The 26692-nt window shown below is 40.0% G+C and overlaps 4 protein-coding genes across 6 annotated transcripts; all 4 read left to right on the top strand.

Moving 5' to 3' along the window:
* Positions 1-722: 722 nt before the first annotated feature.
* hoxd11a (homeobox D11a) lies at positions 723-2069 on the top strand. The gene is made up of 2 exons (XM_034561935.1): positions 723-1320; positions 1834-2069. Exons 1-2 carry the CDS (start codon positions 723-725, stop codon positions 2067-2069), a joined length of 834 nt encoding a protein of 277 aa, XP_034417826.1.
* A 4093-nt stretch (positions 2070-6162) lies between these two features.
* hoxd10a (homeobox D10a) lies at positions 6163-7900 on the top strand. Its single transcript, XM_034561956.1, has 2 exons — positions 6163-6898; positions 7632-7900. Exons 1-2 carry the CDS (start codon positions 6163-6165, stop codon positions 7898-7900), a joined length of 1005 nt encoding a protein of 334 aa, XP_034417847.1.
* Positions 7901-9923: 2023 nt separating this feature from the next.
* Positions 9924-11580, top strand: hoxd9a (homeobox D9a). The gene is made up of 2 exons (XM_034561562.1): positions 9924-10533; positions 11005-11580. The coding sequence occupies exons 1-2, from the start codon at positions 9984-9986 to the stop codon at positions 11247-11249; spliced, it is 795 nt and encodes a 264-aa protein (XP_034417453.1). The 5' UTR covers positions 9924-9983; the 3' UTR covers positions 11250-11580.
* An 8432-nt stretch (positions 11581-20012) lies between these two features.
* Positions 20013-26113, top strand: hoxd4a (homeobox D4a). Of its 3 annotated transcripts, none has more exons than XM_034562312.1 (3): positions 20013-20111; positions 23518-23830; positions 24218-26113. In XM_034562312.1, exons 1-3 carry the CDS (start codon positions 20070-20072, stop codon positions 24511-24513), a joined length of 651 nt encoding a protein of 216 aa, XP_034418203.1. In that variant the 5' UTR covers positions 20013-20069; the 3' UTR covers positions 24514-26113. The 3 variants fall into 3 exon arrangements, with proteins under 3 accessions (XP_034418203.1, XP_034418204.1, XP_034418202.1); XM_034562313.1 differs by lacking the exon at positions 20013-20111 and having other exon boundaries at positions 22439-23830; positions 24218-24314; positions 24399-26113; XM_034562311.1 differs by lacking the exon at positions 20013-20111 and having other exon boundaries at positions 22439-23830.
* Positions 26114-26692: the final 579 nt, after the last annotated feature.

Below are 26692 nucleotides of genomic sequence, written 5' to 3'. Positions count from 1 at the left end.
GTGTATCTAAATGTCCTCCAACCATTGTGGTGCGCAGTGATTATACGCAATGGACCCTCAAATGTATTTGCATAAAACGTGACTTAATGAGTGCTTGTGAATCACAAAGGCTTGTGGTTTCACTGTGCAGCGAAAGTGCGTGCACGATGTCCTTGGTGCCATTTTCCTGCAGCTCTGCTTTAAATGCGGCGCTGAACTTCAACGTTTCCAACCTAACTGTTGCTATAAACACACGTTGTGTACTCCAAAGTGCGCACATTCGCGCGCGTGCGAAGGTTATTACATGTCATTATACAATGACGATGGAGCTGTAAAGCTTTCAATTAAATATTCCAGCAGTGGTTCACAAATTAATTTTTCCTAGAGCTATAGGGCAAAGAAGGCTGGAGAGGAGTTGCCTCATGCAGCCAGGGAGCCAATAGACTCTCTTGCATGCGCTCACATGAGTTTCTCCGGTCAGTTTTTAATGACTGATATTGATGTATGGTAATTCCTTAGCTGGATCACATGACACAATTACCTCAAGAATCGATCAAGATGTATTGCAGGTCTGCCTACGTTTCCGATTTTTTCTCCCTGGCGGGGTCTTTCCACGCGCCTGTGGTGCTATAGATGGACAAAGTTGAACACAGACGAGCTGCCAATTCATCTCCTCTGTTGCAAAGAGGAAACGGGGAAGAAGAGATATGACGGAATACGATGATCGCAGCTGTGCGTCAAATATGTATTTACCTAGCTGTACTTATTACGTTTCGACGCCAGATTTTACATCAGTCTCCTCCTTTTTACCGCAGACTACTTCGTGTCAGATTAATTTCCCCTATTCCCCCAACATAGCCCAAGTCCAACCTGTCCGAGAAGTCGCTTTCAGGGATTATGGACTGGACCATCCGAGCAAATGGCACTACAGGGGCAATTACGGGTCTTACTACTCAACGGACGAGATAATGCACCGGGACTTGATCCAGTCCTCCAGCAGCAGGGCGGATGTGATATTCAAAAACGAGTCTTTGTACGGGCACCACGGGGGGACGAGCTCGCCGTGCAATTTCTTCAACGGTGCTGGCCGAAATGGGGTTCTGCCCCAAGTCTTCGACCAGTTCTTGGACAACCCTAACTCGGACAAGCCCAACGCGGAGCTCCCCAAACAAAAGACAGACTCTGCTGCTCCCACGGATCCTGCGAATAACAATCAGGCTTTAACCAAACTCGAGCAGGACAAAGCTGACCCGAGCGCGAGCGCCGACGAGGACTCATCCTCCAACTGCGGCGACAAGAACAACAACCAACAGAGTGAGTATTTCCCTCTTTGTCTTGGACGTAAGATGTGCACGTGAAGCAATAGACTGTCTGAACTGCAGCGAGTCAACCACCGAGACCGTCCAGGGTTATGTGACTCTTTATAAGCATGCAAAAGCGTTTATATCCCTATAAGATTTGGTTTACGGTTGTAAACGTATTTACAATGGGACACGTTAAGTAAACCCTATAACGATTGCCTTGTGTCTGATAACAAGCCATGTGTGGCTGGAAGGGATTTGTACTAACACAATCAAGAATATATTTGTATTAAAGTGTATTTAATTGGTTTAGAGTTAATGCTATGCAGGTATTACAATACTTTAGGGAATGCATACCTGCATATACTGCCCTATATGTTCAGCTCATTTTAATGGAAAACCCGCTGTTTTTCTTTCTCTCGTCGTGTGTTCCCTTTGTGGAGAAATTAATAATTATATAAATAAATGTGACCTTCAACCTGTTAACTATAATTATAGTCTTAATTTTAGAACTTGATCTTCAATTTTTTTCCCGTTGTCTTCTGCTGTGCAGCTTCATCAACCAAATCCAGGAAGAAGAGGTGCCCTTACACCAAATACCAGATCCGAGAACTTGAACGAGAGTTTTTCTTCAACGTGTACATTAACAAAGAGAAGCGGCTTCAGCTGTCCAGGATGTTAAACTTGTCCGACCGGCAGGTGAAGATTTGGTTTCAGAACAGGAGGATGAAAGAGAAGAAGCTGAACCGCGACCGGCTACAGTATTTCACTGGGAATCCTTTATTCTGATACCATGACATAGTTGTACACACACACACGCACACACACACACACACAGACACACACACACACACACACACACGCACACACACACACACACACACGCACACACACACACACACCACACACACACACACACGCACACACACACACACGCACGCACACACATACGCACGCACGCACGCACACACACACACACACACACACACACACACACACACACACACACACACACACACAGTACAATAGGAGCTATACACACGTGTTTTATAGACTGGTCCCTTCGGCCTATTTGAATCTTCATATATAGTCTTTTTTTTCTTCTTTTTTTTTTTTTACATAATTCTAGCATTTGGAAAACAAATTTTCTTGATTTCTGCATTATTTATTTGTGTTCATATATTTTCGTGTTATTGGCAACCAAAATCCCAACAAAGTGCGTGCTGTGCTTTCCATATTATTTATATCAAATATATGTAGGCTTCTTCCTTGTGTAATGTCCCTTTTATAAGACGCATGTAATGCACGTTGTGGTGTGAAATAAAGTAGACACGACAAATGTTGTATCATAGTCACGAAACTTGTCACATGAACTTAACCAAGTCCACATAACATAACATAACACGGGCAAAGGGGGATTTTCCTCAAGATTCATCATATGATAAATGTAGCGCTTGCAGGCCTGTATGCGGTGTTATTTCCTCTACTTTTAAACACTAGATTGTTTACTAAACCTTGAACCGTCTAGACAGTATAATAAACGCAGCTGTAAATGTCTAAATAGGGGGCTATTGGACTTTGCTGTTCCAACCCCCAGACCACAAGAGCTCTGATGGCCCTTCCTGTCTCAAAGTTACACACTTTTAGAGAATTCAACAGATTTCTGCCCATCCCGTCCATGTTTAGCTCCTTTTGACATCTATAGGCACTTGTAATGTAGCTGGGATAAAATGGAGGATATTATAAAAAAGGACCGCCATAACAAAGGTTAAGTCATTTTTAAATTGATCTAATTTTCTATAATTCTCAATAGGCGAAATGTGGCTTATACGCCTCTAAAATTGCTGCAGAGGTGAAAGATTTATAATTGTTGTTGAAAACAGCGCGTTTCCATCTCGACTTAATGCGGGTGAAACGTGTCCTTCTTTGTGCAGTTCCACATGCTGCTTTACCTCAGCAGTGTGTTGTATATCTGTTTGTTTTTTTTGTAATCAAAGGAACGGAATAAATAAACGTATTCATGCCACACAAACAGTCACTTTCTTGATCGTTCATGTGATTATTTTCGCTTCGATGCAGAAACAATCGCAGCCCCCTTTTTTTTTCCTTCAGAAAACCAAAAATAGTTGCTTAATGTTTATTTCATTTGTGGTTCATCACATCCACGGTTATTTCGCCAAAAGGCTGTAGAAAACTGGGGTTTCATTAAGCGTTTAATTGGGTTGTCATCATCTCCTACAGTGAAATTACACTACCAACTGTGTAGGTAGTCCCAGTGTATCCACATGAGGGCAGACTTGCAGCTTTGGTTGCAAGTGGAGACGCAGAACTCAGCCAAATATGTCTTCTAACCGGCATCAAAATCATTCAGTGGAGAAATAATAATCCGTTCAACACAGGTTTTGTTTACATTTTAGTTTTAATTCCAACTGCACCCATGTGTGCATTGTTTAGTGTTTTCAACCGATTACAGGCCTGCATTTTTTATTTGTCCAAAAGCACCTATTTCTGTATCAAACCATTTGACAGTACAGGCTATGATTCTTCAAGAAAATGAGCCAAGTTAATCTTAATATATAATGTTTATTATATATATATATATATATATATATTTCACTTAGTGCCCAGTTTAACTCAGTAACTCCCGTGTCTTCTAGACGGCAAGTACATTTACAAGTCATGTTCAAGTGTTTGGAAAGATCAAACTAAATGCATATAATTTTACTCCGTGTCTTTGCCACTTGCATCTCTCAAATACTTTGATGTTTACCTGAAGGCCGCACCACATTTTACACCATTGCAATGTGTCCCTAACTCCATATTCTAGCATTGTGGGGGATTATTGACGTAATGTGCTTCACCTTTCCTGTTGCAGCTGTATAACCGTTATTATATTATCCATTATCTGCGAGTAGCTATTTGCTTCTGAAAAAAATAAAAGTTACCGCAAAGAAAGGACGACGTTTTTGCCTGACCTAAATAATGATGATGATAATAACCATATCGGTGTCATTTTTAACTCTCTACCCTCAAGCTCTACGTTTTACTTTGTATATGCTCTACCGTTATGTTTGGAATTTATGGATCTTCTAATATTTGCCTTATTATTATTATTATTATTATGGTTGCTTTTAGCATTATTATTGTTGTTATTACTATAACCCGAGGTGCAATTTGTTTTCCACTTTTACGGTACTTGTGAAGTCTACATTTTTTGCTATATAAATTGTTGATTATACTTAAAGAATATATTCCATATTAAAGTTTTTTTTCAGTCCAGTGTGTCACATGATATGCAAACTAAATCAACATTATAATTAAATAAATTGCATTATTTTAATTATGATTATTAAAACAAAAATGGTGTCATTTTTTCTGTTATCTGTTAGACTAAAGGTTTTATTTTCTATCATTGAAATAACCGAATGTATAACGATGAATTTATTGCACTTCAGTGATCACATTTGTGTTAACGAGCCTTTTATTTGTTGTTTGTGAATCCTGTGATGTTCATGATTTGCATAGTCTACTATTTGTTTATTTACCACCAAATGTAAATATCTAAAAGCCTTCCAGGCGGATCTACACAACCTCTCAAATAAGTTTAAGGACTATTTAAAGCTTTTCACATAAATACCAAAGATGTCCTTATTTCAAGCTGCATTGACTACATTGTTCATTTGCAAAATACTTGTAGGGTCGTTGATATGTGTGGCCTATTTTAAGTCAGTGGATATTTTCAGGTAATTGTTTTATTTCCCCCTGAGTTTAACAGGCACTGTTGAACACATTTGCATTTGACTTCCTCGCAGACTAAAACAATGGAGCCCTGAGTAGAATAATCCTCAGGCTGTTCACCACCAGGGGTTTATTTTGAAGATCGATACTATCTGTGAAAAATGTCAATATATTGTGCTCAATAATATGTGCAAATAATAAAGGACCAGTTTTCTATCAGTTTTAAGTGAAATTTATTTGAATCGTATATACATCCTTGCAGGGTTATGATGTTGACCTTCGCACATGCATGTGAGCTTCTAGCTTATCAATTTAAATGTGTGAATGGTGAAAACATGTTGCCTTCCAGATTCTTTATTTTCATGCTGACATATGGAAATCTAAATGGCCGTTGTCCTTACATTGAATAGTTTGGTGCTGTTAAACTGAAAGACATCATCAGGGAGAAAAAAACAATGCAAGGAATAAAAGAAATAATGAAAGCTCGACAGAGCAAACAATGTGTGTGATGGCTGTTATCATTATTATTGCAATACAACGATATCCAAAACTGTAAACTATATATGCAAAAATACTTAGTAGAGATGGTTACATTCTTTTAGATGGTCTGCAGTTATCCCCTATGCGCCATATAAGCAGCATTGTACACGCACGCCCACACACACACACACACACACACGCACACGCACACACACTCGTGTCTCTCACACAAAGACACGCATATCCTTTGAAGCAATTAACTCATTGAAAACATTTAATTGAGTTTTAGTTGTTACACACGATGTAACATAAAGGTGGACTATTTTCGGATGCAACTCAAATCGTCTTTTTTTTCTCCTTCTTTTGGTTAATGCGATTGTTTCAGTTCAGTTGAACAGCCCATGAACCAATTTCAAGTCCGTGTTGTAGGTGTCGCTGTTGACCACGTCTGCATCCGCAGTTCCAGTGTGTGTGTGTGTGTGTGCGCAGGTGTGTGTGTGTGCGCGCAGGGAGAGGAGGCTGCGTCTCAAGGCCATTTTCAAATCTCATTGGTGGGCTTGTCATGTGGTCGGGAGGCATCCTGACTTACGCGGAGATTGTTTTTTCCTAGATATGTCATCTTACAAAGGACATCTCTCCCCTCTAAAGATCTTAACCCCCCAAAATGTCTTTTCCCAGTAGCTCTTCTGCGGCAAATACATTTTTAGTGGACTCTTTAATTGGTGCTTGCAGGTCGGACAGCTTTTACTCCAGCAGCAACATGTATATGCCGTCCACCTCAGACATGGGAACTTACGGAATGCAAACCTGTGGACTCCTGCCGTCTTTCGGCAAAAGAGGGGAGGTCAACCACCAAAATATGGGCATGAATGTCCACTCGTACATACCTCAAATAGATAACTGGACTGATCCGAATAGACCCTGCAGAATGCAGCCGTCAAACTGTACATTTTCACAGAGCATAAAGGAGGAGAGTAACTGCTGCATGTACTCCGATAAGAGAGTACACAAAGTCAGCTCCACAGAGCTCCCTGTATATTCTAACGTTATTTCCGAATCGTGTCCGGTCGATGGTCCCGAGATCCCGGTTCCGGGCTATTTCAGACTGAGTCAAACTTATGCGAATGGGAAACATCAGGAAAGCTTCTGCCACGAGCCGCCGAGTCCAAACCAAACACTGACGCAGCTCAGCCGGGTCACGCCGAAACCGCAGCCCTCATCTGCGCCTTCAAATGTTGCAGAGGTGGAAAAGAAAAGCGAGGACGTCCCACAAACCCACGAGACCTCAAGGACACCGGTCCCCGTAGAAAGCCCGGATCTCAAGTCCAGCTCCGGGGAGAAAAAGTGCAATACGGACGGCTCTGTGTCCAGCCCGGAGCTGCAACAGAAGGAAGGGAAAGGTGGGTTGGCTACCATGAAAGCTTTTCATCTTGTGTCGCTGCAGTGCTGAGAAGGCTCCAGCACCATAAAACCAAGTATAAAACACAAACAACCCTAAAGTCGTAATGTTTAATGACAGTCTTTCTCGGGTTGCAGTAATGGGCAACAGAGAGGGCTTTTACCATGCAGCATGTGTCCCTCTTTTTTCCAGATATTTAAATTCAAATATGGTGCGTCTAAAAAAACATTTCACTCTGTTGTCTTATATTTGGCCATATTGCAGGGGTTTCAGAACCTGAAATGGTTGCCATATTGTTGCATACATGCAACATTGAATCACTCCATGGAGCTTCTAAAATGTGTGCATTTTGCAGCAGTGTAATTCAGGATAGTTGAGAGTCTGTGTCTTTAAAACATGACAACATTAGTTAGATGTTTTATTTAAAGTTGATCATTTTAACAATGTAATCAAACATTGTTAATACATTTACAGCTTTTGTATAATTACTAGTCTCTCGTCATATATCAAGCTGTGTAAAGATGTGTTTCTGTGCGTGGTTTGATGAGTTGGGGGTTTCATTTTATTTCTATTTTATTAATGGTACGTGACTAATAACATGCCCTGCGTGTTATTTATTCTGGGAAAACATTTATAATATGAGTTATTTCCCAGAGGTAAAATCCAACACAGCAGGTGAGTTTGTCCAAGCTGGATCTCTGAAATACTGAATGCTGTTTGAATCTCTTTTGCAGGCTGCGACCCGCCGAGAAGCAACTGGTTAACTGCAAAGAGTGGGAGAAAGAAAAGATGTCCCTACACAAAGCACCAGACCTTGGAGTTGGAGAAGGAGTTTCTCTTCAATATGTATCTGACCCGAGAGCGCCGCCTAGAGATCAGCAGGGGCGTCAACCTGACCGACAGGCAGGTCAAGATCTGGTTTCAGAACCGCAGGATGAAACTGAAGAAAATGAACAGAGAAAACCGCATCCGTGAACTCACCTCAAATCTCACCTTTTCGTGAGCGTGCATGCATATCCGTAGTTGGCTGTCTTTTATTCCCTCTCATATTCAGTTTGATGCTTTAGTGGCACCAGACGTGCATCTTCAATTTCAACGAAACTGTGACTATGTAAGACAATTCGTCGAGTATTTGTTTTATTTTATCACAGGGTACTTTTTGGTCTTAAATTATTGGAGAAGTATATGTCTTCGCTTTTAGCCAGTAGACGTGAATGTTCTATTGTTGTTGAGTTGTTATTTTCAGTCACGGAAGCACATTTATTGTCGTGTTATAGTGCAACATTTGTTTTACAGTATAATTGCAAGCCATTTGTTCAACAGTGAAATGTTTCTATGGCGGAAAACAATGTCAATCTCGTGAATTTATTGCATGTGTGTGCATGTAATTGCAATAAATTGTCAAATAACCTTGTTTTGTGTTTGTTCTTTCTAAATGTGCTATCTAAAGTATCTTATCTATTACTTCAGGTGCATTGCTATTCACTGTCGAAATGCGCCATTGTTTACACTTGTTTGCTGCAAACTGCTTAAGAGGAACGATTAAAAAAAGGACACATTTTCTAAACGAGCCTGTTGCACTTTACTGCAAAAATAAGAATTTGTGTTCCAAAAATGTTTCAAATATACGTTTCTCATTTGACTTAAATTCAAATGTTCAGTTCGTGGGCTGCCAGTTTGAATACATGCGTTTTTTTAGTTGTTATTATACAATAGTTTGCCAACTATTAAAAAAACTAAAATAAAAAAACTATATGTTTTTAAAGACATTCTAGCTCCCCGAAGACACACTGACAATTAGACACTGATATTTGTGAAATTAAGCACACACACACACACAAAAAAAAAATCAATACGTCTCAACCTTTCTGCAGCAGAGCGACGCAAAGAGGCGGAGGTCGTGGAATAAACGTGTTGTTTGGATTCTCAGTTCAGATTGTGACTAAACTAGCATCCTATAATGACTATGAGACGTGTTGTGTTAGAGTCCAGCACAGCTTCACCCACGAGACTCGGCCCTTCCTTCCTCCTGTGCCACACAGGCCCCGTTAGCCACGTTGGATTTATTTCCATTGCACATAATAACTTTTAATTATAGAGAATAACGTTCATTGTACATAATAACTTCCTATTTGTGGATCATCGGTGATGAAATGACGTGCCACTGTCAGTCTGATCCAGTCTGTGGATGTGACCTAGATCTTGAACATATTTGAAGGTCAACCAACTCCTTTTTTTTTAAGAGAAGCTCAAAACATTAATGTCTGCAACAACAACAACAAGGCGAGATGTAGACGTATATTTTTAAAGGAGCTCACACCTTTCAGACAGCAACACACAGACGGACTTCTCCAAGCCTATTTTTCAGTTTCTTTTATTGACGGCATGCATAATCACACGCACCTCATAAAACATTTATAGATGCATAAAGACATTTATTGCCCTCCTTTGAATGAATACAATAATTTCACAAATGCCGTTTCCGGTTTAACATTTAAAATCTAAGCAAACCCAGACAAGTGTTTAGTCGTCGTATAATAACCAAGAATACACCGCATTGTGAACGGAAGTGGCTTCTGTTATTTTACAGCATGTTATTACATCTATTTTACGAGGACTCCGTAAGTCTATAAAGCATTTTACAAGCATTGGGGGTATCAGGATGATATTAGGAGACTTTTCTCCAACATTAAGATAGTTTTTTCCAACGTTAAGACGGTGTGTGTGCAGATGAATGTGTCTGATTCCCTTTTTTTTTTTTTTTAGCTGCATGTATTGTTGCAGCGTCCTGCAGCCACCACCGCACATGAAACGGAACAAAATAAAAAAAAATAAAAAAACAACACCGTTGTATTCATTTGAGTGATTTTCTCCCCCAGTCACATCTGATGGTTCTAAATTAAATCTGACGGAGAAAAGAGAGCCAGGGCAGGATTGATTTACTCGCTGTATTGGTAAATATGACCACGTGATCCATGTAACCAATCCCTGTAGATGCAGGCCAGCAAAAATACTATGATTGTTCATAGAGGGACGCTTCCCGTAACAGTTCAACCCTTATTATATGATAGGAAGGAGATCAAAAAATGTCTTCCAGTGGCACTCTCAGTAACTGCTATGTGGACGCTATCATGGGCCAGGAGCCGGAGGATGCGTACGGGGCTCGCTTTATTCAGGCTCCGCACACGGTGACCCCGAGGCCGTCAGGTGCCGGGGACAACGCCGACTTCTCCTCTTGCCATTTTGCACCAAAGTCCGCCGTTTTCTCCTCGTCTTGGCCCTCGGTTCACCCGCAGGGGATTTATCATCCGTACATGCACCACCATCACCACCACCAGGCTCACCTCCCCGCCTCGGACGGCAGATATGTGGGCGTCCGCTCCTGGATGGACCCCATCTCCAACCACGTTTCGTTCGCCGGATTTCACTCCAGCGGCCGCTCGTACGGAACAAAGCCGGAGGTCTCGCCACCGAAAGCGACAGAGTGCGACCGGCAGGAAGAAGAAGCTCGGCCGCTCGCCGGAGAATTCGCGTGTGGAGTATCGGAGTGTCAGGAAAAAGCGACCAAGGAGCACAGTGGAAGTGAACTTTCGATCCACAGCGAGCCCAGAGAGGAGAAACAACAACTGGACCCGAGTAAGTAAACGAAATAGCCCGACCTGATTTACAACCTTAAGAACTGTACGAGCTGTGTGTACAACTGGAGGTTTTACTAACCTATAAAAGTGTCTCGTAGGCTACTATTGCTCGGCTCGGGAAGGGGAGAAACCCGCCCTGCTCGGGTTATTACAGTTGTTCACAAGGACACCCCAAATAGAAACACGCTGCTCCTTTTGGATGAGATTTTACCCGAGGTGGATAGATATGGATGTTATTTTCTTTCCTGCCAGTATAATTACAGAAAACATGTCCCTAAATAGCAATATGTGTGCATTGTTTATCAAATTAAACCATGTGTCATTTTGCTTTTGAATTCCTATACACCGCATGTGTCCTCCCAACTTCCTGAAGCTCAATTTGATAATACTAATAATAATAATAATATAGTGACGTTTAAAACGATAAACGTCCTCATCACGTGTGTTTTACTTGTATCTGTTTTTCCAGACAACCCCGCAGCAAACTGGATTCACGCACGCTCTACGAGAAAGAAGCGATGCCCGTACACCAAATATCAGACTTTAGAGCTGGAGAAGGAGTTCCTCTTCAACATGTATTTGACCAGAGACCGACGCTTTGAAGTGGCCCGCATACTCACTTTAACCGAGAGACAAGTGAAGATCTGGTTCCAGAACCGGAGGATGAAAATGAAGAAGATGAACCGGGAGAGGAGCGGCAGAGAGCTGCTATGAAAATCACTGCCCTTTGACACATTTGTATACCAAGGAAGCCATCTGAACAATTAAATTGATTTTGGTAGGAGCATCGGTAGCCATTTTTTGTAGACCCTATAGAGTAATATTGCGTGTTGGCCTCGACGTCGCATATGCAGGAATGTGTCTTTGTGACATTCAGACTGGACAAATACTGATTCATCTGATATTTTCAGTTTTGCCTTTCACTCAACCGCAATAGCAGGTTTGTCAGATTTGTTGAGCCTCCATTGTCTGCAGGAACCGTGTATATGTGTAATGCTTATGGTTGTTAAGAATTTGGAGTTGTATATAAAAAACATTTTCAAGCTGCACGACTGCTGTCTGTTGTCGGCACACACACACACACACACACACACACACACACACACACACACACACAACACACACACACACACACACACACACACGGAGATACACTAAATCCTGCATTGACCCACATTTTTACCTTGAAATTGTCTCCCTAATATGTGTGAAGGAAAAACAAAGGCGTGCATTTTGCTTTTGCAAATGTTCCATTTGACTCCAACATACACCTATTATTAACATTTCCTTTAATGTATTTAACACGTTCTCTGTGCGTTTAATGGCTATACTGATGGCTTATTTCCTTTCCGCAATTAGCACTTTTGTTATATCGAAAATATCCCCCTGAGCTTTTTCATTTTCAGTACGACTATTGGGCGGCTAATGTCTATTAGCCGCACAATTTTAACAATAGGACACGCAGTTCAACCCATAGTCAGCGTGTCACTGTATTTACAATTTCCTTGCTGCCAACAAATTAAATTAAATTGATTCAATCGCTCTTTAATTCTAAGAGGTTACATTTTGTTTGTTAAATTTCACTTTTAACAGTGCGATGGTGAAACGTTGAAGAACAGTCATAAAGTCTTTACGATTGCGAGAGGTGTTGCGGTGGATTTCCAATTTATTGTCCAACTTGTATGAATAATTACTTTAAAGCAGGAAGAGCCGCGGTCCAATAAAGCTATAGAAATGGCTAGACGTCTGGCCTAAATGAGTTTATGGCCCTGGCCAGTAATTATACTCTCCTTTGAAACCCCCTTTTTCTGAGGCATTGGTGTCTGTTGCTGACCAACAGAATGTAGACACTTTTCTAGGGTGTCTGGTCGATGAATTGTTTTAGAGGAAATCACCCCCACCTTAATGGTCACGTTTATTCCTATACTGCACTTCACACTGATGGGAAACAACTTCACTTGTACTGGTCTCCGACGCAGTTTTATACTTCTTATTTCTTATTGAAATGTAAAACCAATGTGTACTAATTTGACATCATACAGGCTGCACCACTTGAAACAAAATAGATCTTGATCATTTTAAATTGTTCTTAAATTGGAGACAATTAATAAATATACATATATTTTTTAAACTGCGCTATTTAAAGCTAATGGCAAATCCGTGAATTATGCAAGTCTAAACACAATCTGTTTACCTCTGCTGGACCAGTAGGATTCATTGGAAAAGTAGATGCGACCGCTAGAGGGCGATATTGTTCTTTTGGTCTCCGATACAGCAACTCATCTCCAGCTAGAGCATGTTGGCAAGACAGCACATCTAAAAGTCCAGGGGGCAGTTTTTAATCAATGATAATACAAACTACAACTTTCCATCCTTTTTTAAACGAATCACTAACAAAAAAAAATCACTCTTCTTTTAACAGTTAAATATATTAAAGCCTCAACATCTCAGCAACACGTCCCACATTTGCACAAAAGAGGAGCCCATTAGAATCGATGGAGCAAAGGAGCAGTCTTAGTTCGTCATAATTTACAGAAGAAAACAAAAGAAACAATTACTGCCAACTTTAGGAAATACATTCCTCTACATTCCAAAGGCCACATCCCCCTTTAACCTAATTTAGCATGTCACATGTCGTATAGCAGCGAATTCGTCTTTCGCTGTTATAATGAGGTAAACTCAATATGACTGCAGTTATACCAAACATAACTGTGCCCGATATTTCCCCCATAACAATGCTCAAATTCAACTTCCATATGCTTTTTTTTGCTTACTGACATGGCTGATGGTAGTTTATGAAATAGTCACGAACTGCAATCTAGTTGTTCGTATTGTGCCTTTGAAGGAAATAAAGATATATTTCTATATCTCCGATAACCATACTGACCATCACGCGTAAGTGTTGAGTGTTAATATTCATGTGTTATTTTGTCATCTGCTGCTCTCAGAGAGATTTTTTACGTCTTTGTGTATTGTGCTACATGTGATGAGTCCAGCGGACGGGAGACTGTCACGGCTGGAAACTTGATTCCAGAATAACGATGTTCAGCTTCTTTATTTAACACAAAATTGGACTCCGTGATTACACGCCGCTCACACGCGCACGCAATCAGCGGCTCAAGCACCGTTATAGATAGTCATGTGTCCCTTTGTAGGTCATGAGTGAGGGTCAGCTAAACTCAACTTCACTCTTGTCATTATAGTTGTGTTAGCGGAGGCCGCGTTGCTTATGGTCACATATTCAATGTGCAGTGTTATGGAGTGTGAACATAAGAGCTGTGGAAATGAGCTGTTTCTGACCGATTGTGAACACATTATGTTCGTGCTTTTCCAAAACAGTTCCTCAAAGTCACATGTGAAAGTATAAAACGTGTACAAGTTGGAGTGTGTGTGTGTGTGTGTGTGTGTGTGTGTGAGACTGAGTTTCCGGAGACTTTCATTATATCTTTTGTCAAATAGACGTATTCAGAATGTGTTGTCAGATCCTATAACTTCATGTACTTTTATGATACTTGTATTACAAGTAAAAGTCCTGCATGTAAAATATAAGTATCTGCAACATGTAAGTATGATCAGCAAAATGCATCAAAAGTCAAAGTAATGTAAAAAAAAAAATGATCCTTGTGATTATTTCACTAGTATTGTATTCCTGCGTCATTATAACTGATGCATCTATAATTCGCACTTTATGTTGGCCAAAGGGGAGCTGGGCTTATGTTTTTTTTAAATAAATGTATATATTTATATATTGTCTCTTTTATTTAACATATAGGCTACAAAACATATATGATTTAACTTATACAACATGATGGGCTAAATTATTATGCTGCAAAATAACTAAAGTTGTCAGATAAATGCAATGGACTAAAAAGAAACACATTTCCCTCTGAAGTATAAAGCGGCATGACATCAAATAAAATATATGTTACAAGTACACGTTACATCCCAACCACAGCCTATATCATCTCAATCACGAACAAAAACAATAACCGTTAAACAGTTGAGATATGATGCAGTTTGACAAGCAGGTATTCAGATGGAAGTGTGTCTAAAAGATAAAGAGAAAGACCACAGCATGAAACAATGTAGCGTTGGTATGGAATGCCCGTTGAATCATGCATGAGCTGGGTGCAGAGCCTTTGACGCCCTCTTGTCATTATTAAGCATGACTATGATTATGTTATCAGTTTTTATGACCGATTCTGAATTCGTTGACCGCCTCAGATCATCGCAAACACTGAAATGGTAACTGTGCACCAACATAGTGTAAACATGCAACCGCCTCTGCATATTTGGGTTCATATGAATATGAAATAAGGCCTATGTGTTCGGTAATCAAAATCAACCATATATTTAGTGAATAACGTCACATTAGCATAACCTAACCTGAACATCTCTCTTTAAACACGTATCACACTTTTTTTTTAAAAACGCTTTCTGAACAATCAGGTTTTTTATTTAAATATTTCTTAATTAAAAACAAGCCGTATATGAGGTTTCAATTTCAACTCCCCTATAACGAATTCACTGAGCTGGACGATTTGCTTGGATGCTTTCTTAATAACCTATAACTGGTATGAAAGGACTTCTTAAACCGTTGGAATACTGTGAGAAAACCGGAAGAAAGCAAAGACTAATATGCAGCCTGCAGACCTGCTACATGTGAGACGTGGCTGACACATCTTTATGTGTCTCACAATGTTGCAGTTGTGTGTACAGCTCACCACCTCAACATCACCATCCATGATGACCCCATGTCTGTATAGTTCCTTTTCTCCAATAGGTCTATCAATCAGGAGTTTAAAGCTAAAGCAGTGGAGTCTAATGCTGACGTAGAATTACACCAAATAAAGAATATCTAACTACCAACTAACTAACTACACGGGCGTGTATGTGCATGTTTAACTATTTGATGTGCACAGCTCTTATTCGGGCTATCTAATGGACCTGTGGCAGACACCATTTGTTTTCCCTAATCAAAGGAAATGGCCGATGTGAGGGAGCTAGATATGTCTGTGGCTCTCCATCATTCATTCATTTAGTGTACGTTGGTCCTCCAGCACCGAGGCGACTCTCTTACCAGCAGGAACCAGAATGAGTCCTGTATCTCTGCCCCGAAACTAAAGCGATGGTAATCCAGATCTGACTGACCTTTTCCCGAATGACTACACGGGACTAGAGTTACAATAATGTCTGAGTCATATCGTAAGTTAAGTCATGCAACACATCCTGATCTCTTGCCACACACACACACACACGCGCGCACTACGCACACGTACACAACAAACACACACACACACAGGTACACACACACAGGTACACACACACACACACACTCACACACACACACACACACACACACACACACACACACACACACACACAAAGGAAACTAGAAGCCGAGCCATATAGCTTAAATCGCGCCCCCTAACACGCACAGTAGTCCGGCGTTCCACCAGAAGAACAAGACTGACATGAAATAAATTATATTTTGCTGCAGAATTGTGCACGTGGACGCGTTGGGACGTTTTAATGTTTAGCCCACACAATTCAAAACATATTTCGTCGTCTAGAACAATAATTGAACCACCACCATAAGGCCAATGTGATAAACCATTTTTGATACTTTTAATTTCCATTTCTTTTTTCTTAATTTGTAAACCAATATATCAGTTGTAAGTATGGGCCTAATAAGACAGCTGGTTCTATAACGTGAATTGTGTTCACATTTGGTGAATATAGGCCGCTAACTGAAAAAAACAGAAAAAGTAAAAGAAAATAAATACACTTGATAGTCTTTTAATGCACACAATCACACTCATTTTAAATATATGTATATATCAAATTCTTCATCCTGAGCAAATCAAACATTGCGTCAACACGATTTTTCCATATGTCCAAATAAAAGGGATTAGTTTAGCATACTATTGCATTTTTGTAAACATTTTTAATGAACGAATGTGTATTATGATGAAGCTAAAACTAGTCTAATTGCTCTTTTGCACTTAATGATACAATATTTTCTGGTTGAGTGTTAGAACCAAAAAGCACGGGTGGGGGAGCTTGTTTGTCTTCAGAGGACGTGGAGGGGCTTCTGCTATTATGCACAAAGATGGTGAGAGCTGCTGCAGTCGAAATTCCTTTTTGTGAGAGGACAATTTACAGCTTGGTAATAGACTTTTTTATGTGCCTCCATCGCCTGTCATTGGACGCCACTGGTCATGTGTGAGAGCCAAACGTCTTCATGGCTCTTTTCCTGATTTCCCAGGCGATTTTTCCCCACTGCATTCGGCGTCAATGGCGCTCCAACCGATACGCCACGGTCGGCTTTCTTAAAAAATTGCATTCGTTTCATAAACGTCTGATCAGCACATATTTGGCGTCACTGCGTTGCTCATTCTCCAGGATGACACGAGGAGCGTTTCAACTTTCTACACATCTGACCTCTTCACAGCAGCACTGGCTCTTCACTGCCTTATCGAAATGCTCCGTAGGTAAACCTCTGAGAATAAACATGGATTACCTCCCGGCTATAGGTAAGCCTTCTGTGTGATAATGGGCTTTATTAACGCTCATGTGTCTGTCTGCATGGGAAGTTTGACAGCTTCCGGTGTCATTATTCATGTGAATTAGCAGCAGGGTAATGGATATCTCATGCTATTTGCTTGTTTCACATGTTTGAATTTTTTTTTTTAATCAACTGTAAATGCAGAAAATGTGGGTAAAGGTGTTATAAAGGTGTGAGTCTATACTTCTGTTATGCTGCACGAATCAAAGAGCAATATTTTAAGAAATAAACACCTGGATTATTAAATGTTTCCTTGAAATGTTTTCACACGTTATAATTCAATATTATTCTGCATAAATACAGCTCGTGTGTAAGGCCAGTGATGATGATGTGCCAGTATGTGTTGATGCTCATCACTGAGTGCAGTCCTCGGACTTAGAAAAAAAGCTTATGGAACCAAACATTGCACATTTCGTTTTCAGTTAGAAGTAGCTTATTGCCCATCAACAAGCCTTTAAAAAAAGGCATTTTCCTCTGTCTATGAAGCCAAAGCTCTATCATTTTGCATATATTTAGCTACCAGAAAATCTTCATTCATGTGACATATTTCATGCTTGTTCACTTGCTAGAAATGCGACACAGAACAAATCTGCTTTCCTATTTCACAAATGCAAGCCTGGTAGAAGAAGTAGAGTTTTCATAGCGGTCTTCAGCTGCCTGGAGATGGGGCCAACGTGAACAAAGACACTATTTCACTGTTGGCTGACAGGCAGCTGCGAAACTATTTACAGCCCTACTGCAATGCGGCAAAATGGACCCTGGAAGAAGAGCACAAGTAGAAGCCTGCACATTAGACAGGGTTCACTCTGTGTTTTCCAATTTGACAATGTGCATATAGCTTACATCATTTCGGAGTTTGTTATATACATGTTAGGACAATGTCTGACCGAAAGCTCACATTTAAACAATAGCAGTTTGTTTCCATGAATGGATGTGGTTTTCCCTTTTCACCCTTATTTAAATCCCCCTGGACACGGAGTTCAATATTACATTCTTTGGGATTATTGTGTGAAAACAAATGCTTCGTTTTATCAAGCTGCATGAAAGATAAAGAGTACAATAGCTGTTTTTGTATTACTTTTAAAAAAAAATGTTTAAGTTTTTGGTTTTGCACTAGAAAGAAATATATTTAAAACCGTCATCATGAGGTGCAAGTTTATTTGTTTTTACTTGCTTCATAAGTAATAACTACAGGCAGCATATCGTATCCCTATTTGCTTGGCACTCGTTTCCTATTCGACATCCATATATTTAGAAAATGAAGGACAATTTGATATTAATTGTACCAAATTAAATTAAATTTGTTTCAAGAATTGAATTAAATAAAAGTATTGAATGAAGTTGCTTTAGCCAACTTGTTTGAGGAGACGACGATTGGAATAAACTAATTTGCATTTGGAAAGTGCAATTACTTCCTCGTTCTTGCACATCTGACAAACTATATGATTAGGTAAACTTACTTTTTAAATTGAATGTTTTGCAGTTGAAAAAGGGGGAAGCCGTGAAAATGCCAGCAGAAGGCGCTGTTGCCCAACAGTCAGCCTCTCTGCGCCCATTCAGCAGTCTCTTGAGAGCAGGTTCCTGTGCACAGTGATTGGACCAGACACCTGGTCACGTGATGTGGTTCATGTTTTGAAAGTGGTTTTGGAGATTTGTATGTCAGTAAATGTGCCTTGTTTGGGCCATGAAGAAGATCCGCATTAGCAGAAATATGCTGCTTTGATGCTGCATGTGGTGCTGTGTAGGATTTGTATTTGTCTCAACAAAGCCACCAAGTGAATTACAGCAAACCACTTGTTTATTGCCATTAGTTTATTAGACAGTACAGTAGATGCTTTGTAACCAGAGACCACTTGAGTAGATGAAACTATTTTAGCACTTTCACAGGTCATTGAGCATCAAGACAGTGTGTGTGTGCATCCTCCTCGTGATGGTAATGATGATGAAGGAAACGGTCTTTAAAAAAGTTGATGGAACTGTAAATAAATGACTTAATTGATATGCATAAAACTGCACGCAAGCCATTAAACCACAGAAAGCATATAGAGCCAACTACCAGCAGGAAATATGGGAGTGCAGCTCGAACACATGGTCATATACCGGGTTTACCCTACAATTATCGTCAGGGAAATAACTTTTTATGAGGCCATGCATGTAAAAAGTGACAAGCCTCTGATTTGATGCCCCTCCATTTATCATACCTGCCCCACAGTGGCAGCCGTCCAAACCTCGACACCATCAGCCCTTCTGCAGGCTGCAGGGCACGAGGGAGAGGAGAGGAGGAGCAACACGGCTCTGCACTCTTTGATTGGCCTGGAAGAATGAATGACATCAGACGTATTGTGTCAGCTTCACTTGGGAGAAAAATGTACTTGAGCACATCAACATGCAGGTTTTTGTTAACACTTTTGAGGTCAAGAGGCTTCAGTAAAACGGTCAAATCAGGCCTTTCCAGTAAAAGAGCAATACAACATGACATTCTTCACTTAAATAAGTGGAGAATAGGTCATACGATCAATTAAATTAATAGTCAGATACCCAGTTATCAGTCTTTGTTGTTTGTTCAAGAATTGCACAAGTGACTTATAGGCCCGCAAATAGCTACAATAAAAAAGAAAGTATTTCTTCTTTTTTTGTTGTCGCAGTACACCTCTGTTCTCATTTCTATCATGGCGGTTAATCTACATCCTCCCAGCTTCCTCCCTTCACGACTTTTCCTCAGTGCACATCAGTGTAATCGCCGTTATTGAGTAAGTGCAACTTTGAGGATTATTTATGGGCCTGCGCAGTGTTGTGAGTGGCTGTGAGGAAACACGTGATGCCATTAAAGTTTGTTTTATGGCCCGGGACTTGACAAGCCAAAATATAATTCTCATTGTGTATTAGAAAGAGCGTGCAGATGGGTTGGATTGGAGCTGGAATTGGATGGGAGCTCGTACCAGGCACTTTTTTCCTTTAAAACATGGATGTATTTGTTCCGCGGTGTGCCATGTGCTACCGTCTCTGTGGTAAGCTGTGTTTTATCATTATGCTCGTGGTATGGGCGTGTGATGTCACGCGCATATGCTCTGTGCAGTTTCCTGCCTCTAAAGCCGCAGCAGTGCGCGCTCAGACAACCATGATAGTTAGTGCTGGGAGGAAATCGTGTTTTAATCTCATTACTGACCTTGGTTTGGGTTTAAACCTCTTAAGACTCAATCGATGCTTTTTTCGGATGGTGTTATCCATGTTGTTGGTCTGACTCACTGACATATTATGTAGTTATTGGATAGCTTTGGGATTCGTATTCACTTCGAGGCGGAGAGATCAACCTGTTGTCACCAAAGTTTTTTAAGATTCCAGTGGGAAATAATTTGAAGGACAATAGCATTTTAAAAAAAAAAAATCTTATTATATACGATTTGTAATTTTTTATTTTCACATTATGTGGCAGCTGCTTTTTTTTTACTGTAGGCCTTACTGCTTTTCTTATGCGGGCCTTCACATTAGTAATGTATTCGATCATTGTACATTTATACCTAACAATGGTTAAATAATATTTAATACAACGTTGACATGAAATGTGAGCTTGTTTTGTTCTTTAATCGTTGAAAAAACGCTCCCTTACTTCACCCCAAAAATAGATTAAATAGGCCTCGTGTCTTCTCTTAGTTTTTTAGTAGCAAAACCTTGTTCTTACAAGTAAAAAAACGTCCAGCTGAACTAGTTAGCCTTTCGTTTAACGCGAGCTGCCAGAAAACGCTGACTTTATCATTCTTTTGTTGTGATTCTCGGCTTTGACCCGTCTGAAGGACGAGCAGGGGAAGGTGAAAGACAGGTCAGGCTGTCTAACTAATACTGAAATGTGAAGTGCAAGAACGATTTTTTAAAGATGTTATAATGTGCCTTTTAACTGTGGTTGAAACGAATATGTAATGTCTCCGATATAACAATAATCTTTACTTCGTATTAAGAGATGTAGAAATAAGTTAATTTATCATGCCTACTTTTTCGGTATTATTCCCACATTTAGAAGGCCTGCATCACAACTTTCAACTTGTAAAGATGAATAAAGCTAAAATTGTGACCAAAACCTTACATTATACAAAACGACTTCATGCACCATCCAGTAAAAAGGAGTGAAACGTTACAGGCTTCTTATTGAAGCAGAAAACTAGGGCTGAAGGTCTGGCCCAATCTTTAATGATGTGTCACGTGAACACAGTGTCACGTTTGACCCAATATTCAAATATGTAATACATATTTAATAATAAATATCTAATTGTTTGAAAGAAAACACATCACGGAGGTGCCATAACATTATAACCTATATATGGTTGATATAAGCCACATATTTTTTTATCTAATTTCATTCGTATAATATTGATTTTGTGTGCTTGTATTTTATATTTTATTATTTATTTATTGTTTTCGCTGATTCGGTTCTTTTAGGAAAATAACAAGCCCATCTTCATCATTGACAGCTTGAATTCATTTGTAAGATATCTTGCAGTAGCTGCCTCTACGGTTTAGTTAATGGATGACGGTAAACTGTTGCACCCTTTGAGCTGTCAGCAGGACCGAAAATAATTAAACTTTTGGCTAAGTTTGTAAATGATTTTGTTTGACCTCCGTGGCCTCAAGTCTCATCTTTAAAGCCATGGTGATAAGTTGTTCTATATTATGCAGAAAGTAGCCTAATGGTTATATGTTGATGAGTGGATACTGCCTTATTTGACAACGGCTTATCTTTGATTATGAGGTGACAGCTTACGAAAGTGAAAAGTCATTTACGTTATATGAAGAATGTGTTTTTCTTTTCGTAATCATGAACTTGGGCTAAGATGGAGGGAAGAAGACCCACTGCACAGAAAACAGGGTTGACCCGAGATACTGACATTATTCTCAGTGTCTCTTGCTTGTCATCTGGTGCTTACATTGACAGGAATGCCCCGGGATATCCTATAGGCATACAGTCTTCTTCTTCTTTTTTTTTTTTTACAGAAGCTGCCTCTGACATGGCTTTTGACCTGAACTCAAGGAGATGATTGTACCAAAGAAACACATTTAAAGAAACACATCGAATCGAAAGAAAAGGCTGGTTTACTGAGAGAAAAATAGTTTTATAGAATTAGACACTTATATAAGTGTAGCCTGTATTAGTGCCTTTTCTTCATGTGGGTGTGGTGCATATTCCTTATTCCTCATAACATGCGAGCCTCATCCATAAAGTGCATGTGGTTTGGTGGTGGTGTCGCTTGACGTCGTCTATATATACCCTGTAGAACCGAATTTGTGTGATAAAACCACAATCACAGATTCGATTCTAGGGGAGTATATGGTCGATGAAAAAACGTCGACAAAAAAATAAGACCATCTGTTTGCCATCTTACTACCACGCGTTTGGTGCCTGGCGTGCTCTCAGATGCTCTGTACAGTGACAGCGTTGGTTTATGAATGAGAGAACATCTGACAACACCGTATACTGCACGAGAAGCGCTGCGGGCACATTGAAACTCTAGAGGCTTAAAGGAAATCTGACGCAAAGTGTTTCACATGAAAACAAACATGATGAGAAATAATTTATGTTTATGTTGGAATGAAATAGCGCATGGATTTACTCAAAGAAACCCACAGCACACTCCAGCTGTAGCTTCTTCTTGTTCTTCTTCCCTTTGGTGGCTTGTGTCTCTACATTATTGATTCCCAAAGGCTGCTGCTGCCGGCCAATGGGCTCCGGAGACAGTTTTTTTTTTTCAAAGGGATGGGAGCAGATGAAGTGATGAGATTCGTGTAACTTTTCGATGACCCCTCCTTGACAAAGACAGTGTCCATCACTTGTCCTCAGTCATTATTCGCTGCTTTTATGCCGAGGGGCTTTTTGTATCTTTTGTTGGTTTCTCTGTTGAACACCATGCCTTCAAGTTAGTCCTTAGAAACTGATATATTTGTTTTATATCTGTGAGGATAAAAATACAGTCGTGTTGGGTCTTCATATTATATCAGTTTAAAGTTCAATATAGGGTTGGAATTTGTTGTGTTTTTTTAAAATTATTTCCAACATGCCTTTTTATTATCCAAATGTAAAAGTAGATTTTTCTGTGCAGTATTTATTAGTTTTTTTCACCACCGGGATCTAATTTTGGTACATCTTAAGTCGAATGAAATGTGCTTTTAGTTGTATGTTTACCCGTTTATGGACCCGCATCACCTCTATTGGCCGATCTGGTCACATGGTTCGCTAACTTTATTCAGTTGACACCAAGTAGGAGGGCTTTATGGAGGGAGGAAAAAAAAGACAACTCGAGAAAAATTAGTATTTTCTACCTTCAGAAATTAATGGCCATGAGTTCGTATTTGGTGAACTCTAAGTATGTGGATCCCAAATTTCCTCCCTGCGAGGAATATTCACAAAATAACTATATACCTGAGCAGGGCTCGGACTACTTCGGTCCAACGCAGGACACAGACTTTCAGCATCCAGGGATCTACCCACGGCCAAACTACACGGAGGAGCCCTTCAGCTGCAACACTGTGCAGGACTCCACAGTTCAGCCACGGGGTCATGTGCACGAGAAATCCAGCCGCTCGAGCTCCTTAAGCACACAGACTGAGCCGGGGCCCCCGGTCCAAGTGGCCGGACCCCGGACTTGTGGACAGGAGCAAAACACAAAGAGCCAAAATGGGATACAGTCCAAGCAGCCAGCTGTAGTTTACCCCTGGATGAAGAAAGTCCACATTACTAACGGTAGGTTTTCAGCTTCTTCTTCTCTTATGGGACCTGTACTTTAGAAATCATTCAGTGTAATATTTATGGGAGTCTTTGAAAGGCCTCGCCAATTACACAAGTCATAAATTTTCATAGCTCAGGAAATAGGCCGCTAGGTGAGCGCTTCGAAAGCTCCGGAAAACGCACATAGACCGGCATGTAATGGTGGTTAAATCTGCTGAAATTCAGTGAGGAATCCCTCCTTATTTTCTGCTCTCGCTTCCACGTGAATGCTCCTAAAGTTTGAGCGCCCCGGGTAAAGAGAGACTCCTCTTGTTGTATTGTTTTTTTTTCTCTCCCCCCCCCCTGCATGCTGCATTGGCCACATTTGGTGACTTTTTCTCCTGTTTGTTTTCTTTCTCCTAGTGAACCCGGATTACACAGGACCCGAGCCCAAGCGGTCCAGAACAGCTTACACCCGGCAGCAGGTTTTGGAGCTAGAAAAGGAGTTTCATTTTAACAGGTATCTGACCAGGCGGCGACGGATTGAGATTGCGCACACTCTTTGTCTCTCCGAAAGGCAGATTAAAATCTGGTTTCAAAACAGACGGATGAAATGGAAGAAAGACCACAAACTACCCAACACCAAGGGCAGATCCGCACCAGCCAGCCATCTGCAAAGCATCCAAAAGGATAACCAGACTGAGATCACATCATTATAAGAGAGGAGGAAGGTGTCCACGCCTTTAGAAATTGTACATATAAAAAGACAGGGGTTGCATCTGATTTTTGCATGGACTGATGTTGTTTTTAGCCTTTTTTTTAAATTATTTAACAAAGACCACCAGCAGTGGTGACTCAAGAGTCAGAAAACCAATCAGTCTTTGTGAGAGTGAGAGGTTTGAAAGTTCTTCATTGTTTTTAATTTCTTCAAAGAGACACAAAAGCATCGAAAGAAACTTTTCTTCTTTTTGTTGTTGGACGTTACCCACCTGAGGACATTTAATGACCGACCTCGGCTGACAAAGTGTTGCAGCTCTGCCCACGTGGATTCACGTTGGTTCAAAGATTGAAATATCTTTATTCAAAACAGGAAAGCTCTTGGTTCAAATTACACGCACACAAAAAGGTTATTTCAGTTTATCTTCCTATTCATACCTCACTTTGAATGCACAATTTATACATATATACTTGAAGGACCAATGTTTGCACGCCAAACACAACCTACGTTCGTGAGTTGCAAAAAAAAAAAAAAAAAACCGTTGCATCGTTCAGTTCTACGTTTATTTGTGACTAGTATGTTTTAACTTATTTTGTACAATAAAGCTTAGAAAATTTGTAAGCCTAAATATTATTCCCAAACGCAAGACATTCCTGTGTGCATACTATTCGGAGTGCCCTTATAAATCTCTCCTGACATCTTTGTAAACAGTGTACATTTTCACAGGCTCTCTCGTGCCATTGAAAGACCTATATGGAAGATCATTTGTTCCTGCATGGCATCAAATTGATAGTGGATGTTTCTCATCTGAAAAATAATAATATCAAATTCAGAATATTTAGGAGTATAATTGTTTATTTCATTTTGATATGATTTGTTTACGTACTTATTTATTTGTTTAAAAACATGTACATGTTCGTATAGCACACATACCGTTTTAATTAAAGTATTCGTTCAACTTTAATTAATCTAAAATATGTTTGAATTTTTGTGGATTATTAGCATGGCTTTATGCGACGTTTGAGTCTTTAGTTAATGTGGGAATCTTCTGTTTTTTTTCCTTCTCCATTTGCACCGAGCTAACCGAGGGGAGCTTTCACGTCACGTTTCAAGACAGATATTTCTTGTTTTATACCGTCATTGTCTTCGGACAAACAAAAAAAAAAAAAAGCACAGAAGCTCTCCCAGTATACGAAGAGGTCTTCTCTGTGAAGCCTTTGCGATGAGAGGCTTGAAGAGGTATTTCAACCGAAGGTCGACAAAGCACCAGTGGCAGGTTCATCCAGGGGACACATTTCAGCCGCGAGGACTGACCCCGACACCCCTGACCCGCCGGACAAGCAGCATTTTCTCTCCCTGCTCGCTTTGGTTTGGAGGAGTTTTCCACAGTTCAAAAGCCAAAGCATTCAAAGCAAAAAGTCAGTGCGTTAATTCCATATAGTTTTTACACGTATTTTAACAGCAGGCCTATTTAAAAGCTTCTGATTTGTGCATTTGTCTCTCCGTGTCAATATGCAATCTTTTGGTTTTATTTTTGTACATGCTTTTTACCTTGTAATGTGCATTGAGATGCAAGTATACCGGAAAAATAAAGATTTCTACTGAATATGCATTTAAATAACTGCTGAGAGCACTTTGTCGCGATTAAAAAAACAAAAAAAAGCAGCTCTCCATTTGAGAAATATTTAGATTCCAAAGGAAATGGATTTTCCCGGACACACTGAGGTATTTCATAATGTTTCTCTTTGCTCAAAAGTTTATTTTATTTAATAAATTAATTTCTATGGGGTTATTTAGTATCATTCGTTTGGTGCCAATTTCCAAAGGATCACGTTTGGTGGGCAAAGGTATTCTTCGGTGGTAACACGCGTGTGGAGCCATATGGACATTTAGCACCTTTTTAAAAAAAACACCCATGAACCAAATGTGCGCTGCATGGGCACATTTAGCCTCTTCTCCTGTCAACGAGCATAAATATCTTTAAAAAAAACATGTTCAAGAATAAGTTTGTCTTAGTTTTCTCTTATGAGCTCTTATCGAAAGGGGCGATTGCGCTCCAGCATCCTCGTGGCTCTTATGGAGCTTTCCACCGTGATATTCAATGAAAACTTCAGTTGGGTTCTTAGAAGATTTTTGATGTGCCTTTATTGCAAAGTAGTGATTTTACATCAGTCTTTATC

This window comes from Cyclopterus lumpus, chromosome 21 (genome assembly GCF_009769545.1).
Source record: "Cyclopterus lumpus isolate fCycLum1 chromosome 21, fCycLum1.pri, whole genome shotgun sequence".
NCBI lineage: Eukaryota > Metazoa > Chordata > Actinopteri > Perciformes > Cyclopteridae > Cyclopterus > Cyclopterus lumpus.
This window is presented reverse-complemented; position numbering and strand designations above follow the sequence as displayed.

Coding starts and splice junctions, on each gene's coding strand:
- hoxd9a (XM_034561562.1), top strand. CDS start 9,984: ATGTCTTCCAGTGGCACTCTCAGTAACTGCTATGTGGACGCTATCATG. Junction 10,534..11,004: donor GAAACAACAACTGGACCCGA/GTAAGTAAACGA, acceptor CTGTTTTTCCAG/ACAACCCCGCAGCAAACTGG.
- hoxd10a (XM_034561956.1), top strand. CDS start 6,163: ATGTCTTTTCCCAGTAGCTCTTCTGCGGCAAATACATTTTTAGTGGAC. Junction 6,899..7,631: donor GCAACAGAAGGAAGGGAAAG/GTGGGTTGGCTA, acceptor TCTCTTTTGCAG/GCTGCGACCCGCCGAGAAGC.
- hoxd11a (XM_034561935.1), top strand. CDS start 723: ATGTATTTACCTAGCTGTACTTATTACGTTTCGACGCCAGATTTTACA. Junction 1,321..1,833: donor TTTCCCTCTTTGTCTTGGAC/GTAAGATGTGCA, acceptor TCTGCTGTGCAG/CTTCATCAACCAAATCCAGG.
- hoxd4a (XM_034562311.1), top strand. CDS start 23,422: ATGGCCATGAGTTCGTATTTGGTGAACTCTAAGTATGTGGATCCCAAA. Junction 23,831..24,217: donor GAAAGTCCACATTACTAACG/GTAGGTTTTCAG, acceptor TCTTTCTCCTAG/TGAACCCGGATTACACAGGA.